The sequence below is a fragment of the Elephas maximus genome, chromosome 1 (genome assembly GCF_024166365.1).
Source record: "Elephas maximus indicus isolate mEleMax1 chromosome 1, mEleMax1 primary haplotype, whole genome shotgun sequence".
NCBI lineage: Eukaryota > Metazoa > Chordata > Mammalia > Proboscidea > Elephantidae > Elephas > Elephas maximus.
In genome coordinates this window covers 114,405,572-114,422,688 of record NC_064819.1, presented here as the reverse complement: position 1 = coordinate 114,422,688, position 17,117 = coordinate 114,405,572, and the positions used below count along the sequence as shown (strand labels likewise).

General features: G+C 36.1%; 1 protein-coding gene across 2 annotated transcripts in view; it reads left to right on the top strand.

The window, feature by feature from the left end:
* MMUT (methylmalonyl-CoA mutase) overlaps nucleotides 1-17,117 on the top strand; it is a 68,007-nt gene that overhangs the window by 11,828 nt on the left and 39,062 nt on the right. For both annotated transcript variants that reach the window (XM_049893877.1, XM_049893869.1), the window contains exons 6-11: nucleotides 1,091-1,339; nucleotides 3,823-3,934; nucleotides 5,163-5,278; nucleotides 14,362-14,477; nucleotides 15,176-15,307; nucleotides 16,424-16,571. In XM_049893877.1, coding sequence (XP_049749834.1) covers nucleotides 1,091-1,339; nucleotides 3,823-3,934; nucleotides 5,163-5,278; nucleotides 14,362-14,477; nucleotides 15,176-15,307; nucleotides 16,424-16,571 — 873 coding nt within the window. The remainder of the gene's footprint in view (nucleotides 1-1,090; nucleotides 1,340-3,822; nucleotides 3,935-5,162; nucleotides 5,279-14,361; nucleotides 14,478-15,175; nucleotides 15,308-16,423; nucleotides 16,572-17,117) is intronic.

Genomic DNA, 17,117 nt, shown 5'->3' with positions numbered 1-17,117 from the left:
AAAATTAAGTAGGCTCCCTCTGGTGGTTAACAGTATAAAATCATTTAAATCTAAGTTTTTTATTTTAAAGACATAAAAAATATGTGGTAATGAGGAAGAAGTACAGATCATAATTTAATGCCATCCTAAATATTTTGAAGTTAGAATTATTAACATAAAACTCCCAAATTAAAATTTGGAAATATAATATACATACATGTATATATAATTATGTGTTTTATTTGTATATTTAAAAAAATACATATATATAATGTAGTTATGTGTTTAAATAAGTGTTTAAACAGACCATTTAAAAATTATTGTCACTTGGGTAATTTAATTTTATTCCATTAAAAATATTGTTTGGTGATGACTTCTACATGTGTTCTCTTTACATACTATTTTGATACATTTAAAAAACATAACTAAAGTAACATTGCTTTTATACATTTAAAAGTGAATAATAAATGATATACCCAATATGAAATACAACGTCAGGTCCTTATAATGGAGAACTACAGATTTTCAGGGTTGGAAGAAGCTCTAGTAATTGTTTTTGTCTTACCTTCTCATTTTTACAACTAAGGAAACAGAAATTCACAGAAGTCAAATGACTTGCCAAAATCATAGTTGGGAACAAATTGAACTGGAGATTTCCCATCTCACAGACCATTGTTCATCTCTTTTACTAATCATTTATTGAGTACCTGTTTTGTGTACATCTATGTGGTAGATACCTTAAGGTATACAAAATAATTAGGAGATCATTAATTTCGAGATGAAGGATCTCAATCTAAGTAGACAAAGTATACATTTATAATATACTTATAGAACAGTATTTAGGGAGTAGAAAAGTAAGTAGAACCAATATTTGAGATATCAGTGCACTATAAGAAACAATGTTTTAGTGTCTAAGCACAGACTAGATACCTTGGCTCTTGATTCTAAACGTGGCTCCTTCACTGATTTGTCTGTATTTATTTGATGAGCCTAATGTGGACCTTGACATAGAAAGTATGCAGCAATCACTGCTTAATCATACTGACTTTTAAATTGAAATACATATGGACTGTTTCCTCATTTTGTTTTTGATGATTTACTGATGTTTTAGGATCCTTACAATAATATCATTCGAACTACAATAGAAGCAATGGCAGCAGTGTTTGGAGGAACTCAGTCTTTGCACACAAATTCTTTTGATGAAGCCTTGGGCTTGCCAACTGTGAAAAGTGCTCGAATCGCCAGGAACACCCAAATCATCATTCAAGATGAATCTGGGATTCCCAAAGTGGCTGATCCTTGGGGAGGTTCATATATGATGGAATGTCTCACGAACGATGTTTATAATGCTGCCTTGAAGGTCAGTTTCTCCTGCTTGGAACTTTGCTTTCAAGATTTATAGAAATATAAAATGTTTGAGAGAAAAGGGGGATTCTAGATTTCATTTTGTTGTATTCTACACTGATACCTAATAGTACATTTGTATTTGTATTAAAGTATTTTATTCAAAGAGTTTAAAAAGCCCACTATTATTAAAAGGCTTATAATAAAAAACCGTAGGCATTTGTCCCCTACTTGCTTTTATTCTGCTTCCAAGAGTCAGCTACATATTACTTTTTTGTTTCCTCTTATTTTATCTGTATATTTTAATATCACACTATTTCTTGTAATTCCATCAATTTTAGACATTATCACTTTTGTTAGTATGGTAGTTTAGTATTTCAGACAATTCACACCTCTTCTTTCCCTCCTCCTATACTGGAGTATGGAGCACTGGTGGTGCAGTGGTTGAGAGCTATTGGCAGTTCTAATCTACCAGCTGCTCCTTGGAAACCCTATGGGGCGGTTCTACTCTGTCCTTTAGGGTTGCTATGAGTCAGAATCGACTCGATGGTAATGGGTTCGGTTTTTTTTAATACTGCAATATAATTATATCTCAGTATAATCCTAAAGCCCTCTAGTAATATTAAGACTGGTTTCTCTCCAGGCCACTGACTGTTGTTGTCATTTGACTTCTCTTTGCCTTCATCCTGAGAATTCTTTTCACCTCCCCACACTGAATTCTTGGTTGTTTTATCCTTTGTTGTTTTGAAGCACATCTCATAGGAACCAGCTGAAAAATGATATGTGGGAAATGAATTATTTGGTACTTTTCATATTTGAAAATGCCTTTATTCTTCTCTCATACTTGATTACTATTCTAACTAGGTTTGAAATTTTTTCCACTCAGAAGTTAGCAAACATTGATCCATTTTATTCCAGCTTCCACTATTGCTGTTTAGAAATGTGATGCCATTCTCATTGAAGATCTTTCTCTTTAAAAGCTTCAAGATCTCTTTTTTATTTTTTGTGCTGATGCCCCTTGGTGTGTTTATTATTTCCTGCATTGTGCTGGATTGGACCTTTGATGGACCTTTTTCATGTGGAGATTCATGGTCTTGTAACTCTAGAAAATTTTCTTTTATTATTTTTTTGATAATTTCCTCTCTGCCATTTTTCTATAGTTTCCCTTTCTAGGACACCTAGTTATGAAACCTCCTTGAATTCTCTTCTCATGTTCTTTTCTGTGATGCTCTTTGACTTTCCATTGTGTTTTGTTGGACCTTCCTCAACTTTATCTTTTTACTTAAATACTTTAAAATTTACATATTATATTTTTAATTTCCGAAAGGTCATTATTGTTTTCTACTTGTTCCTCTTGCATTGTATGTCATACTTTTTTTTGTTTCATCAACACAGAATCTTATTTTTATGAGGATATTATATATAATTTTTGGATTTTTCTTCTGCATCCTACATAGTCTCCGTGTGCTTTCTGTTCTTAATTGTTCAGAATATAGCCTTTTGTTTCATTAAAAGTAAGGCTTCTTACTCTTGCCCTTCTCTATACTTGGTGTTGGAGTCTTTTGCCTCTATAGTTCCTTTTCTGCAGACAGTAAACTTTGATTCTCCTGCCAGAGTAGGAGAGAAGAAGATACAAACTATTAAAACATTCCCTTCTTTTTAGCTTTCCATCTTACCCTTGACTTCTGTAGAATCTGATACCCACAAACCAAACCTGTTGCCATCAAGTTGATTCCGACTCATAGTGACCCTATAGGATAGAGTAGAACTGCCCCATAGGGTTTCCAAGGAGTGGCAGGTGAATTCGAACTGCTGACCTTTTGAGCTCTTAACCACCTAGCCACCAGAGTTCCAGAATCTGATACAGAGCCTTCTTTTTTGAATTATTCAGGAAAAAGCATCCTACTTCTTTATAGTACTTCTCTTCCCACACTGTTTTTGCAGACACTCAAGTTTGACCTAGTTCTTTTCTCCTACCTTCTATTCCTTTCATATACCATTCCACCATCCATTTTCTTTCTTTATATTTGAGACTTATTGAAGGTTTAAATATTTCCTAGTTTCATTAAAGATGGAGTTACATCATTGCTTTTCTACTTAAACTTAAAATTGTATTTTGAAATATATTTTAGTGAGTCTTTCTTTGTATAACTATAAAACTTTATGTAAAAATAGGAAACTCCGGTGGTGTAGAGGTTAAAAATAAAGATTAGAAAATTGATGTTGTTTTAAATTTTCTCCCAAAATTTGAGTGAGAGGTTTTGTATTTTGCAGAACATACTTGTTAGCTTTTCTGTTGTCCTTTTAAACAACTTCAAACACACATAATTTCTAATTAATGCCCTCGATGTAATTATTTTCTTATGAAACATTACTTTTTCTACTGAAGTAGCATCTAATTTGGTATTAGTAATTACATAATACTCATAATAAATTTGTTTAGTTTATAAAACTTTTTTTCGTATTCTCCTAGTTTTATTAATCTATTTTTCTTATTAGCTCATTAACGAAATTGAAGAAATGGGTGGAATGGCCAAAGCTGTAGCTGAGGGAATACCTAAACTAAGAATTGAAGAATGTGCTGCTCGAAGGCAAGCTAGAATAGATTCTGGTAAGATAAAGCGGGAAAGTTTATATATGAAATCCAGTTTTTAAAAAGAAATTCCAATTTCTGTTTGTAAGTAGCATATATAGTTAACAAAACAAAAATAATGGAAAATTAAACTTGGGTAGAATCATTCTCATTGTTATATAAATACATGGGTTTGTATTTTTGTATGCATGGATGCTCATGGGCAAGCATATATTCCAAGTTTGTGTGCTTGTATGCTCATTGTACATACATGTGTCTGTGTGGGTATTGCTAACATTTTGAAGATGACAATCTTGATGGTCATTGTGCTCTACATTAGAGTTGTTATTCATTCATTTTTTTCAATCAATCAGTCCATTTTTTTAGCCTACTCTGAGGTATAGTGGTAGGCATGGGCATTCAGTTGTGAGCAGGACAGACATGCTTTCTGCACCCATATAGCTTACATTCTAGTAAAGGAGATAGGAAGTAAAAAAGTAAATAAAATAATGTGGATTATGGTAAGTGTTGTGAAGGAAATAAGGAGTATAACTTGGGGTAGGGATAGTGGGGTTCTTTAGATAGAGTAATAAGTTAGTAGTAGTTTTTTTTTTTAGTAAGTTAGCATCATGTTAAGGAAGATCTTTATAATTTTGTTTCATGAATCAGTAGATTTTAAAAGTATTTGTTTTTTTGTTTAAAAGAGATTGGGTGTAAGATAATTCAAGAAAATAAATTAGAGATACTTTTGGTAGTTGGAAACCCTGTTGGTGTAGTGGTTAAGAGCTACATCTGCCAACCAAAAAGTCGGCAGTACGAATCCACCAGGTGCTCCTTGGAAACTCAATGGGGCAGTTCCAGTCTGTCCTGTTGGGTCACTATGAGCTGGAATCGACTTGATGGCAATGGGTTTTGGGTTTGGTTTTGGTTGTCAAGTCTCTCTTGTTTAAAGTCTTAGATGGTAGCTGCTGCTATTACTGCTTTTATTTTATACTGTTAGAAGAGAGCTTATCTGGGAAAGTGTATAGTTTGAGAACATAATAAAAATCCGCTGTTAAAGAGATGTACATATGTACCTGTCCTTTATCCTCAGATCCCCATTTCAGATTGGGATTTGCTGATCCCCGTTAACTTTCATTATAAGAGTTAAGAATACTACTTAAAAATATTGAAGTTATAAGGAAAATACCTGATAATCAGAGCATTGCTATTAGGCAATTATTTGTGAATAGAATCTATATATTATTTTCTTCTGGGAAATTTACAGGTTCTGAAGTAATTGTTGGAGTAAATAAGTACCAGTTGGAAAAAGAAGACTCTGTGGAAGTTTTGGCGATTGATAATACTTCAGTGCGTAGCAAGCAGATTGAAAAACTTAAGAAGGTATAGACAGCTATCGTTTTTTGAGTGCTTTCTGTGTTCTGGGCGCTGTCTGAGCCCTTTCATTGTCCCATTTAATACAAACAGTTACATGAGGTGGGTATTATTTCCCATCATTTTAAGGATAAGGAAACCTCAAGATTAGAAAGATTGAGAAACTTACCTGGGATAAATAATTGAGCAGCCAGAACTCAAATCTAGGTTTATTGACACCAGAAACTCATGTTTTTAACCATGATACCTGCCTTTGTGAAACTTACATGTTATTATAAAAGTCCACACCACAATAATGACACCTTTCATAATTTACAGATTAAGAACTAAGGCTTACACAATTATGTACCTCAATCAAAGTTAATAGCAAAATAAAATTTAGAGTCCGTTTTTGAACCCAGGACTTCTCATTATAATTTATATCCCCTGGACCATGATTCCTGATACTTCTATGAAAGACTAACTTGCTTCCTGATTTTTTTAATTCGAAATATATCTGGTAGTGCTGTGTTTTTGTCGTTAGTTGCCATTGAGTTGATTCCAATTCCTGGTGACCTATGCGTGCAGAGTAGAACTGCTCCATGGGGTTTCCAAGGCTGTGACCTTTCAGAAGCAGACCACCAGGCCTGTCTTTGGAGGCATCTCTGGGTAGGTTCAAACCACTAGGCTTTCTGCTAGTAATTGGGTACTTAACTATTTGCACCATTCAGGGACTCCTGATAGTGCTGTATATAGTTGTAGTGTATAATTAAGTTTATTTTTTAACTGAAATTGTTTTCTTTTTATTTCCAGTTTCTCACTGAGATGATCCAAAGTATACAAAGTATTAAAATAGATAAAACATTAATTCTTACCATAATGACCTACTTATATCTATTGCATTAAGCTACCTTGGTTTCCTAGTTTTTGCTTTTTGTAATAACTGCTGTTTCCAAGGCAGAAAACTTGGAACTCTTAATAGTTTATCTCTGCTCATTTCCCCTGTGATTGTTTTAAGGTATAACTTTTTTCTCAGTTCAGATGTTGTTAGGAATCTAACAGACTTCTAATAGTTTAACTAGATTGAATGTATAACTATCATCTCCAATTTTTTTTTTTCCATTAGAACTAATAGCTAGGTGTTTACTGACATTATTTCCTTTTTCACCTGCAATCTGATCAGGAGATAATGGTTCCTTTATAACATGGCACCTTTTTTTTAATGGTCCTATATAGACTGTAAGGAGCTCTGGTGGCTCTGTGGTCAAAGCACTGCTAAACAAGGGGTCGGTGGTTTGAACTGCAAGCCATTCTGGGAGAGAAAGATGTGACAGTCTGCTTCCATAAATATTTACAGCCTTAGAAACCCTGTTGGCCAGTTCTACTCTGTCCCATAGGGTCGCTATGAGTCGAAATCGAGTCCCCAGCAGTGGGTGATGGTTTATACAGACTGTAGGTCACTGGGTGTCACCAATGGTTAAGCACTTGACTCCTAGCCAAAAGGTTGGGGGCTTGAACCCACCCAGAGGCACCTCGGAAGACAGGCCTGGCAATCTACTTCTGAAAGATCACAGTCTTGAAAATCCCATGGCGCAATTCTACTCTGCACACATGGGTTACCATGAGTTGGCATCAAGTTGACAACTAACAATAACACAAAGGCTGTAGCATTTTGTTTTCAGTCATCAACTCGTATTTATTACATTTGTGACACCCTTCTTGTCTTTTATATTTTAGTTTCTTACTAACTCTTTCACAAGTTTGAGGCATTCTATGTACCATAATTGATGTTAAATCTCATTTTATATAACAGTGAGAAATTCAATGATAATATGGGAATAATAGTAATAGCTAACATTTATTGAACATGTACTACCTCCTGCACCCTGTGTTAAGTGCTTTTCTTGAATTATTGTTTTCATGTATGATTTAATAGGTAGTTACTATTTTTAATCATATTTACAGGTGAGGCAAGTGATAGTTGGAGAGGTTTAGTTAGTTGTTCAAAGTTATACTGTGAGAGAGATCAGATGCGAATGCAGAGTTCCTTGGCTCTAGGGGCAGCTTAGCAAATATGGATGGTCTGATGTAACTTTTCCCTCATTTTTAACCTAAAATCAAAGTCCTTCCATTATAAAAATTACCTTTCACAAGAGCTAAAATCAAGATACATTTTTATAGTAAAAAACATTTTGCTATGGTACTCTGGGCTCTTTTCAGTAGACTTAAGTTTATATTTTCTTATACTTCCTTTTTGCAAGTGATAATAGAAATGATTTTACCTGTATTGTTAGCATAATTTTTTTTTCCCAAATTGACCACCTCATCAGTAATTTCAGGGCCCTGATGGCGCAGTGGTTATGAGCTCAGGTTGCTAACCAAAAGGTCAGCAGTTCAAATCCACCAGCTGCTCCTTGGAAACTCTACGGGACAGTTCTACTCTGTCCTATAGGGTTGCTATGAGTCAGAATCAACTAAATGGCAGTGGGTTTATCAGTAATTTCACACTTAAGTACATATATATATATATTTTTTTTTCCTAACCTCCAGCTCCCGTTAATTTTACCATGTATTTCCTCTCCTTGAATTTTAGTAACTGATTGTTCAGATGAGGGTAGTGGTGGTTCAGTGGTAGAATTCTTGCCTTCCATGGGAGAGACTGGGTTCAATTCCTAGCCAGTGCACCTCCTGCACAACCGCCAGTCATCTGTCAGTGGTGTGCTGCTATGATGCTGAACAGGTTGCAGTGGAGCTTCCAGACTAAGACGGAGTAGGAAGAAAGGCTTGGCATTCTACTTCCAGAAAATCAGCCAATGAAAACCCTGTGGATCACAATAGTCAGAACCCATTGTGCACAAGGTCACATGAATCAGGAGCCACTTGACAGCAGCTAACAAAAACAATTGTTCAGATAATTTTAAGAAATCAACTAATCTAAGAACAACTAATTTTTCAGTAAATCTGAAAAGGTGTACTTTCCAGGTTTCTGCTCAGATGTCACCTATGTGAGAAGCTTATAGTGGCCCATATCTGTACTAGCATCCTGTCCCACTATCTCAGTTACTCTCTTATTTACTCTGCTTTATTATTATTATTATTTTTTGTTAAATTGTATACTTATTTATGTGTTTATTGTTTCTTTCTCACCAATAAAATATAGGGACCACAAGGGCAGGGGTTTTGTTTTGCTTATTGCTGTATCTCCACAACTAGAAGGATGCTACAATTGATAAGGGCTTAATTAATATTGGAAACCCTGATGGTGTAGTGGTTAAGTGCTACGGCTGCTAACCAGAGGGTCGGCAGTTCGAATCCACCAGGTGCTCCTTGGAAACTCTATGGGGTAGTTCTACTCTGTCCTGTAGGGTCGCTATGAGTCGGAATTGACTCGACAGCACTGGGTTTGGGTTGGTTTAGGTAATTAATATTGGATCTCTGGTGGTTCAGTGGTTAAAAGCTCAGCTGCTAACTGAAAAGTCAGCAGTTCAAATCCACCAGCCACTCCTTGGAAACACTGTGGAGCAGCTCTGCTCTGTCCTATAGGGTCAAAATGAGTCAGAATTGACTTGATGACAGTGGGTTTGGTTTGGGTTTATGTTAGCTTAATTAAAAAAAATGTATATAAATGGTAACTCTTGTTTGAGTTGAATAGCTTGGAATCCTGTATATTAAGGAATAATCATATTTCTTAAAAAGTAATTGCTAAAATACATGCTAAGGCATATAATTTAATTTAACTAAAGGCAAATAAATGTTTTTCTGACTGTAAATATAAATAGAATTTGTAGAAGTTCTTATTTCCTAGAACTATGACTCTCTACATTCTTATTATTACTATTGTTGTTAGGTGCCATCGAGTCAGTTCCAACTAATAGTTACCCTATGTACTGCTTCTGTTGTTGTTAGGTGCCCTAGAGGTGGTTCTAGTTCATACTGATCCTATGTACAACAGGGTCCATCCTCACAATCCTTGTTATGTTTGAGCCCATTGCTGCAGCCACTGTGTCAGTCCACCTCGTTGAGGGTCTGTCTCTTTTTCGCTGACCCTCTACTTGACCAAGCATGATGTCCTTCTCTAGGGACTGGTCCCTCCTGATAACATGTCCAAAGTATGTGAGGCGAAGACCCTCCATCCTCCCTTCTAAGGAACATTCTGGTTGTACTTCTTAGAAGACAGATTTGTTCATTCTTTTGGCATTCCATGGTAAATTCAATATTCTTCGCCAGCACCATAATTCAGAGGCATCAATCCTTCTCCAGTCTTCTCTGTCCATTGTCCAGGTTTCGTACGCATGTGAAATGATTGAAAGCACAGTGGCCTGGGTCAGGCGCACCTTAGACCTCAAAGTGTCTTTGCTTTTTAACGCTTTAAAGAGGACTTTTATAGCAGATTTGCCCAATGCAATATGTTGTTTGATTTCTTGACTGCTGCTTCCATGGGCTTTGGTTATAGATTCAAGTAAAATAAAATCCTTGATAACATCAACCTTTTCTCCATTTATCATGATGTTGCTTATTGGTCCAGTTGTGAGGATTTTCATTTTCTTTATGTTGAGGTGTAATCTGTACTGAAGGCTGTAGTCTTTGATCTTTATCAAAGACTACAAGCCCTCTTCGCTTTCAAAACCAATCAAGGTTCTGTTATCTGCATATCACAGGTTGTTAATGAGTCTTTCTCCAATCCTAATGTCAAGTTCTTCTTCATATAGCCCAGCTTCTTGGATTGTTTGCTCAGCATACAGATTGAATAAGTATGGTGGAAGGATATAACCCTGACACCACTCCTTTCCTGATTTAAACCACTCAGTATCCTCTTGTTTTGTTTGAATGACTGCCTCTTGGTCTGTGTAGAGATTCCACATGAGCATAATTAAGTGTTCTGAAATTCCCATTCTTCGAAAAATTATCCATGATTTGTTATGATCCACACAGTTGAATGCCTTTGCATAGTCAGTAAAACACAGGTAAACATCGCTCTGGTATTCTCTGCTTTCAGCCAGGATCCATCTGACTTCAGCAATGATATTCCTCGTTCCACATCCTCTTCGGAATCTGGCTTGAATTTCTGGCAGTTCCCTGTCGATGGACTGCTGCGACTTTTTAAAATTACCTTCAGAAAATTTTACTTGTGTATAATATTGATATCGTTTGATAATTTCCACATTCTGTTGGATCACCATTCTTTGGAATGGGCACAAATATGAATTTCTTCTAGTCAGTTGGCCAGGTAGCTGTCTTCTTCCAACTTTCTTTGCATAGATGAGTGGGCGCTTCCAGTATGGCATCCATTTATTGAAACACCTCAGTTGCTATTCCATGGATCCCTGGCGCCTTGTTTTTTGTCAGTGCAGCTTGGACTTCTTCCTTCAGTACCGTGTGTTCTTGATGATTCGCTACCTATTGAAATCAAAGTTCAACGTTGACCGATCTTTTTGTACAATGGCTGTATGTATTCTTTCCATCTTCTTTTGATGCCTCCTGTGTCATAAATATTTAGCCCATAGAATCCCTCAATATTGCAACTCAAGGCTTGAATTTTTTCTTCAATTCTTTCAGCTTGAGTGAGAAATACCGAGAGTATTCTTTTCTTTTGGCTTTCTAATTCCAGGTCTTTGCACATTTCATTATAAATTCTTTGTCTTCTCGAGATACTTTTTGAAATCTTCTGTTCAGCTCTTTTACATCATCAATTCTTTCCTTTGCTTTAGCTACTGTACGTTCAAGAGCAAGTTTCGAAGTGTCTTCTAACATCCATTTTGATCTTTTTTTTCTTTCCTGTCTTTTTAATGACCTTTTGCTCTGTTAATGTATGATGTCTTTGCACAGCTTGGTTACTTGTCTGGTTTTTGGTTATTAGTGTTCAGTGTGTCAAATCTATTCCTGAGATGGTCTCTAAATTCAGGTGGGATATACTTAAGGTCATACTTCAGCTCTCGTGGGCTGGTTTTAATTTTCTTCAGCTTCAGCTTGCGCTTGCATACGAGCAGCTGATGGTTTGTTATGCGGTCTGCCTTGTTCTGACTGATGATATTGAGCTTCTCTGTTGTCTCTTTCCACAGAAGTAGTTGATTTGATTCCTGTGTATTCCATCTGGTGGGGTCCACATATGTAGTTGCCATATGTTTTGAAAAAGATATTTGTAATGAAGAAGTCATTGGTCTTGCAAAATTCCATTATGTGATTTCCAGCATTGTTTCTATCACCAAGGCCATGTTTTCCAACTACTGATTCTCCTTTGTTTCCAACTTTTGCATTTCAATCACAAGTAATTATCAATGCATCTTGATTGCATGTTTGATCAACTTCAGACTGCAGAAGTTGGTAAAAATCTTCTCTCTCTTCATCTTTGACATTAGCGATTTAAGCGTAAATTTGAATAATAGTCGTATTTAATGGTCTTCCTTGTAGACGTATGGATATTATCCTATCACTGACAGTGTTGTACTTCAGGGTAGATCTTGAAATGTTCTTTTTGATGATGAATGGGACACTGTCCCTCTTCATTTTGTCATTCCCAGCGTAGTAGACCTTAAGGTTGTCTGATTCAAAATGGCCAATATCAGTCTATTTCAGCTCATTAATGCCTGGGATATTGATCTTTGGATGTTCCATTTCTATTTCGATGAATTCCAATTTTCTTAGAGTCATACTTCATGTATTCTAGGTTCCGATTATTAATGGATGTTTGCAGCTGTTTCTTCTCATTTTGAGTTGTGCCACATCAGCAAATGAAGGTCCTGAAAGCTCTACTCCATCCATATCATTAAGGTCAACTCTACTTTGAGGAGGCAGCTCTTCCTCAGTCATCTCTTGAGTGCCTTCCAACCTGAGGGGCTCATTTTCTGGCAGTATATCAGACAGCATTCCACTGCTGTTTGTAATGTTTTCAGTGACCAATTTTTTCAGAAGTAGACTGCTAGGTCCTTCTTCCTAGCCTGTCTTAGTCTGGAAATTCTGCTGAAACCTGGCCACCATGGGTGAGTCTACTGGTATTTGAAATACTGGTAGCATAGCGTCCAGCATCACAGCAACATGCAAGCTACCACAGTACAACAAACTGACAGTCAAGTGGTGGATGTATTAGTGTTACTTTTATAAAATTAAAACTCACTGGATTCCTGTTTGCTCAAGGCATGCATTTCTTATTTAATCTTTATAAAGACCATATTATTTTTTTCATCAGTTCCATCTGACAGATGAGGCAGTTGAAATGGAGAAATGTTAAAATAATTTTCATAAGGCCATTCAGCTAGCAAATGTGAGAGCTGGAAGTTGAACTCACATCTGACTCCTGGGCCCATGCTCTGAATTCCATACTAGTACGTTTCTAACATTTTTGCTTGTGACCAAGGAATGTGTTTTACATAAATGCCCATATGCACACATGAATGTGCATGCACATGCTCGCGCACAGAACTGAAATAAATGTCCCACAAAACCGTATTTACCCAAAATATGTGCAGGGTGCTTGGATATTTTCTGTTGCAGTCCTTTAAAAATTTCCGGTTGCAGTCCACTAAATCTATATCCCAGTGCACGAATGTATTGTGACTTGCAATTCAAAATGCACCCCAGCATGTTATATTGCTTCCCCTTAGCTTGGAAATTAAGACCACAAAAAATATAGACAATTTATAAGAAAAAGAAAAACAGGCACTTTCATGGGTAATTTGGAGTTTGGATTTTCAGTACCCTTAGTATAAATTTTCTATCCCAACTCTTCTTATAGATACTCTATGATTTTAGTAACTACTTGATCAGTATAATATTTTAGAGTGTGGTGGAACTTGTAAACAAAAAAAAATAGATTTAAGTAACTTGTTTTTAGGTAAGTTAGCAGAGCTAAGACCTGGGGAGAAGTTTTTGGCCATACTCTTCATTGTCTTTCTGTCTGTGTTTCGTGGGATTGTCTTTAAATACAAAGAACAGCAAATATCCATTCATATTGTTACCAATTCAGCCATGTGTTGTTTAACGTCCACGATAAGTTCTGTGAAATAGGACATTATATGATGTGGATGTTGGGTGAACACCTTACAGATGAAGATCCTTTCAGGCGTTCGCTTCCAGAATAAGGAGGATTCCTCCATATTAAAATTTTGCTGGGGCAAACAGCCTCCTTCTACAATTAGTTTATCTAAGGGTTCAACAAATTCCGTTGCTGCCTCCGCATCAGCACTCGCAGACTCACCATTTACTTTCACATCACGCAGCAAAAAGACGTTGTTTGAGGTGCTTGAACCCCCAGAGCTAGTACTGAACTCCACATCACAGCCCAGACCTGCTTTTTCCGTAAGCACCTTGAACAAGCTTCGTGCCTCTGCAGTGACGCCAGTGTGCAAGAGAGGGATTTATGTTTACGTTCAGTCCTCATTACACATCACTGGCAATTTCTCCATATTCGATATGGGTTCCTCTTGCATTTTCATTACCCTGGTAGCTTTTAATGGAGCCAATCCTTTAACAGCTTGGAGAATTTTTTCTTTGTTTTTGAAGATTGTCATGACTGTCGAGTGCAACATGCCTAAATCTGCTATGTCCTGTTCTCCAATCAGGCTTTCTGAACTCTGTTGTAACCTTATGGGACGACGGACGTTTATGTGGTTGGATGTTACCCAGCCAGCTGTCATGCCACGCCTGGCCGTATATTGTTAGTTAGTTTAGGCAGACTGTTAAAATATAACTAAGCTATTCCCCAAATTCTAATCTGTTATTTTTTTCCTAGTCGCTGTTAATTTTTACTGTGTCTTTGAAATACTTCCTTTAAGAGATCTCCTTTTTTTCAATACCTTGCTATATTAGAAAAGCCTGTGTAACATGTACTACTTGGGAGGGCCAGCACTTTTATTTCTTCTTGCCCTGCTTATTTCTGATTTATGTAAGTTGCACAGCAACCTTAAATGTTTAACCTGAAATGTTTCTTGAATGAGTGAATGAATTGAATGACTCTTAGACCTTGGTTATCTATTATTCTCTTCATTTTTTTCCCCTCCTCTTTTTGGATTGAGGATTATGGAACGATTTCTATATAATGTGTATCAAGGTCTGTTTTCCTGATTTCTGTTTTGTTTCCTATTCACCTCAGTTGTCCCTTTCTTTGACCTTTTACGTAGATCAAATCCAGCAGGGATCAAGCTTTGGCTGACCGGTGTCTAGCTGCACTAACTGAGTGTGCTGCCAGTGGGGATGGAAATATCCTAGCTCTTGCTGTGGATGCAGCCCGTGCAAGGTAAAGGTATCTGAGTTTGAAGATTGCCAGATTCTGAAAGTTGACCAGTTTAACTTTTCAGAGTGTACTTTAAAAGGTTGATCTTATGCATCCCATGAGCCCAAAAAACAAACAAAAAAAAGGAAGCCAAAATAAATTTAGTTCTTGTTTTTCTGAAAATATCTGTGTATTTAAAATATTCATATATTTTGAGCGGAGTATATTAATTTGTGTTTATTTCACTGTAGCTCAGGACATTCAAAGCTACTGTAATAAATCTATTTCACTGATTTTTCAAGGTAAAATTTGATGTGCTCTCACATGTATCATTGGACTTATACCTACCACCTTTATATTTCCCCAAGTAAAATGTGCTGGGCAGGGGACTTTATCTGAAAGTTGCTAGGAGAAGTTCGTGTTAGTCCATTGCTTAGTAGTGAAGCAACCAGAAGAGCAATCACCCTCCCCACGCCCCATTCTGGTCCTTCTCCTTTCACTGTTAGGGCCGTGTACTATTACGAGTACTTCTTGTGTTGTCCCTGGTCTCTTACTTCCTGTTCATGTCTTGGCCTACTGCACTTGGTTTTCTACTTCATCATAACTGTCTTAATAAGTTCATTTAGGTGATAAAATATGTCCAGTTTTATTGTGTATTAAGGTGAATCAGTACTTTTATCTCAAAATAGCGATTTTAACAGAACCTCGATTTAATATTTCAGATGCACAGTTGGAGAAATCACAGATGCCATGAAAAAGGTATTTGGCGAACATAGAGCTCATGATCGGATGGTGAGTGGAGCGTATCGCCAGGAATTTGGAGAAAGCAAAGAGATAACATTTGCTATCACGAGGTAATATGTGAGATTTCTTAAACCAGGATGTTACGTTTTCAGTTTACTCAATCCCCACGGATCTCCTGGGAACTTGGTTTTCTCATATATCTGTTGGAAGGCACTTGAATTGACTTTCCTGTTGGTCTGTAGTTTTACTAAAGCAGTATTTGGAGCTTTAACTGTAGTCTCCTTTACAAGTTTCTCATTTCAAATAGATGTTTGTTTAGTCTAACTACTACTGGTACTGCTTCATATCTACCGGGTACTTAGATTTTAATCTGTTTTCTGTGGTAGGTTTTAGTATTTTAAGTTAATTTATATTGTTCAATTGCTTAAATAATTATAAAATCTTAATTTGCCTGTTTGAAAATAAACACTTTGCTGTGCAAATCTGTACAGAACTGACAATAAATAGCCCTGCTACAACATGACTTGCAAATATGAATTAATGTGATCATGTCTTTCAAATGTAAAAAGCGGCTTCTGGGTGATTGGCTTTCTCAACCTTGGTAGTAAACATCCCACTGAAAATTTATGTCAGTACTGTAGATTAGATAAGTATCAAAACAGCCAAAGTTACAGTAGTCAACGGTTTTTTTTTTCTTTTACCTAAAATAAATGTAGTGCTTTTTCATGTTGGGTATAAATTTGTTGATTTTTAAGTAAGTAAGCATTTTGATTATACATCATTATAAAATGATGTATTGAAGTTAGCTTAGAGGAGTCCACCCTTGTGAAGTGTAGGTGAGACATGAGCAATCCAGAATAGCTAGGGAGCCGCATACATATAAATGACTCTGTAAGGCACCTTTACATTTATAATTAAATATTTGTGCATACTGTATTCTGGCTCAGAAAGGTAGAAAGTTTTAATTTTCTCATCTTACTTCACTGTGATATCCTCAGTGTTCTGGGTTTATAGGCTTTGCCATCTTTCAGCTTTTCCTTGAAGGGGGAAATGATAAACACGTTCAGGCCTTAATGGAACTCTCAATGTAAAATAGAGATGTTAGCAAAATATATGTAAACTTACCAGGTGTTTTCAAAAGAAAGGTTTGATATGAATAAATTTCAGTTTTATATCTACCTCTGTTCAATTTAGATTTAACTGTTGAATTTCAAAATGTGCCTTAGGGTTCACAATTTCATGGAACGGGAAGGTCGCAGACCTCGCCTTCTTGTGGCAAAAATGGGACAAGATGGCCATGACAGAGGAGCAAAAGTTATTGCTACAGGATTTGCTGATCTTGGTTTTGATGTGGACATAGGTCCTCTTTTTCAGGTACTAAAAATTGTTGGGGGAGTTTCAAAAAGCATGCCATAAGTCACACTAGAATTACATGTAGCTTACACTGAAAAAAATAGTAAAATAAAGAAATACATAGATAATAAATGCTTATAAAATTGTACAAGAAGAATATATTCAACAAAGTCCTTAATTTGTTTTTGAATGGATGTAATCCAATGAATTGTGACAAAAATAAAATATTCACTTTAACATACTCGTTCAGACTTTGCAAAAGTAAATGTCACTTTAGAACTAGTTTATTAGGTTTTCGAAACTGTGAAGATTATTTTGAAAGATCTTATTTTACTGCTTATTGAGATTTGACATATATTTTGGGGGAAAGATAACCTACATGGGGAAAAGATAGCCTACATGGAGTTAGTGGAAATTGTTTTAAGGGGGAAACCAAACCTCAGAGTAAACTCAGTTCATGAGTAGATATTTCCTCTTTTTATTCTCTAGTAGTATTTTCTTTAATGAGAGAATATTGGACCTAGACAGGAAAATAATTTGTTGAGCCTTAACATTTTTGAGAAGTAC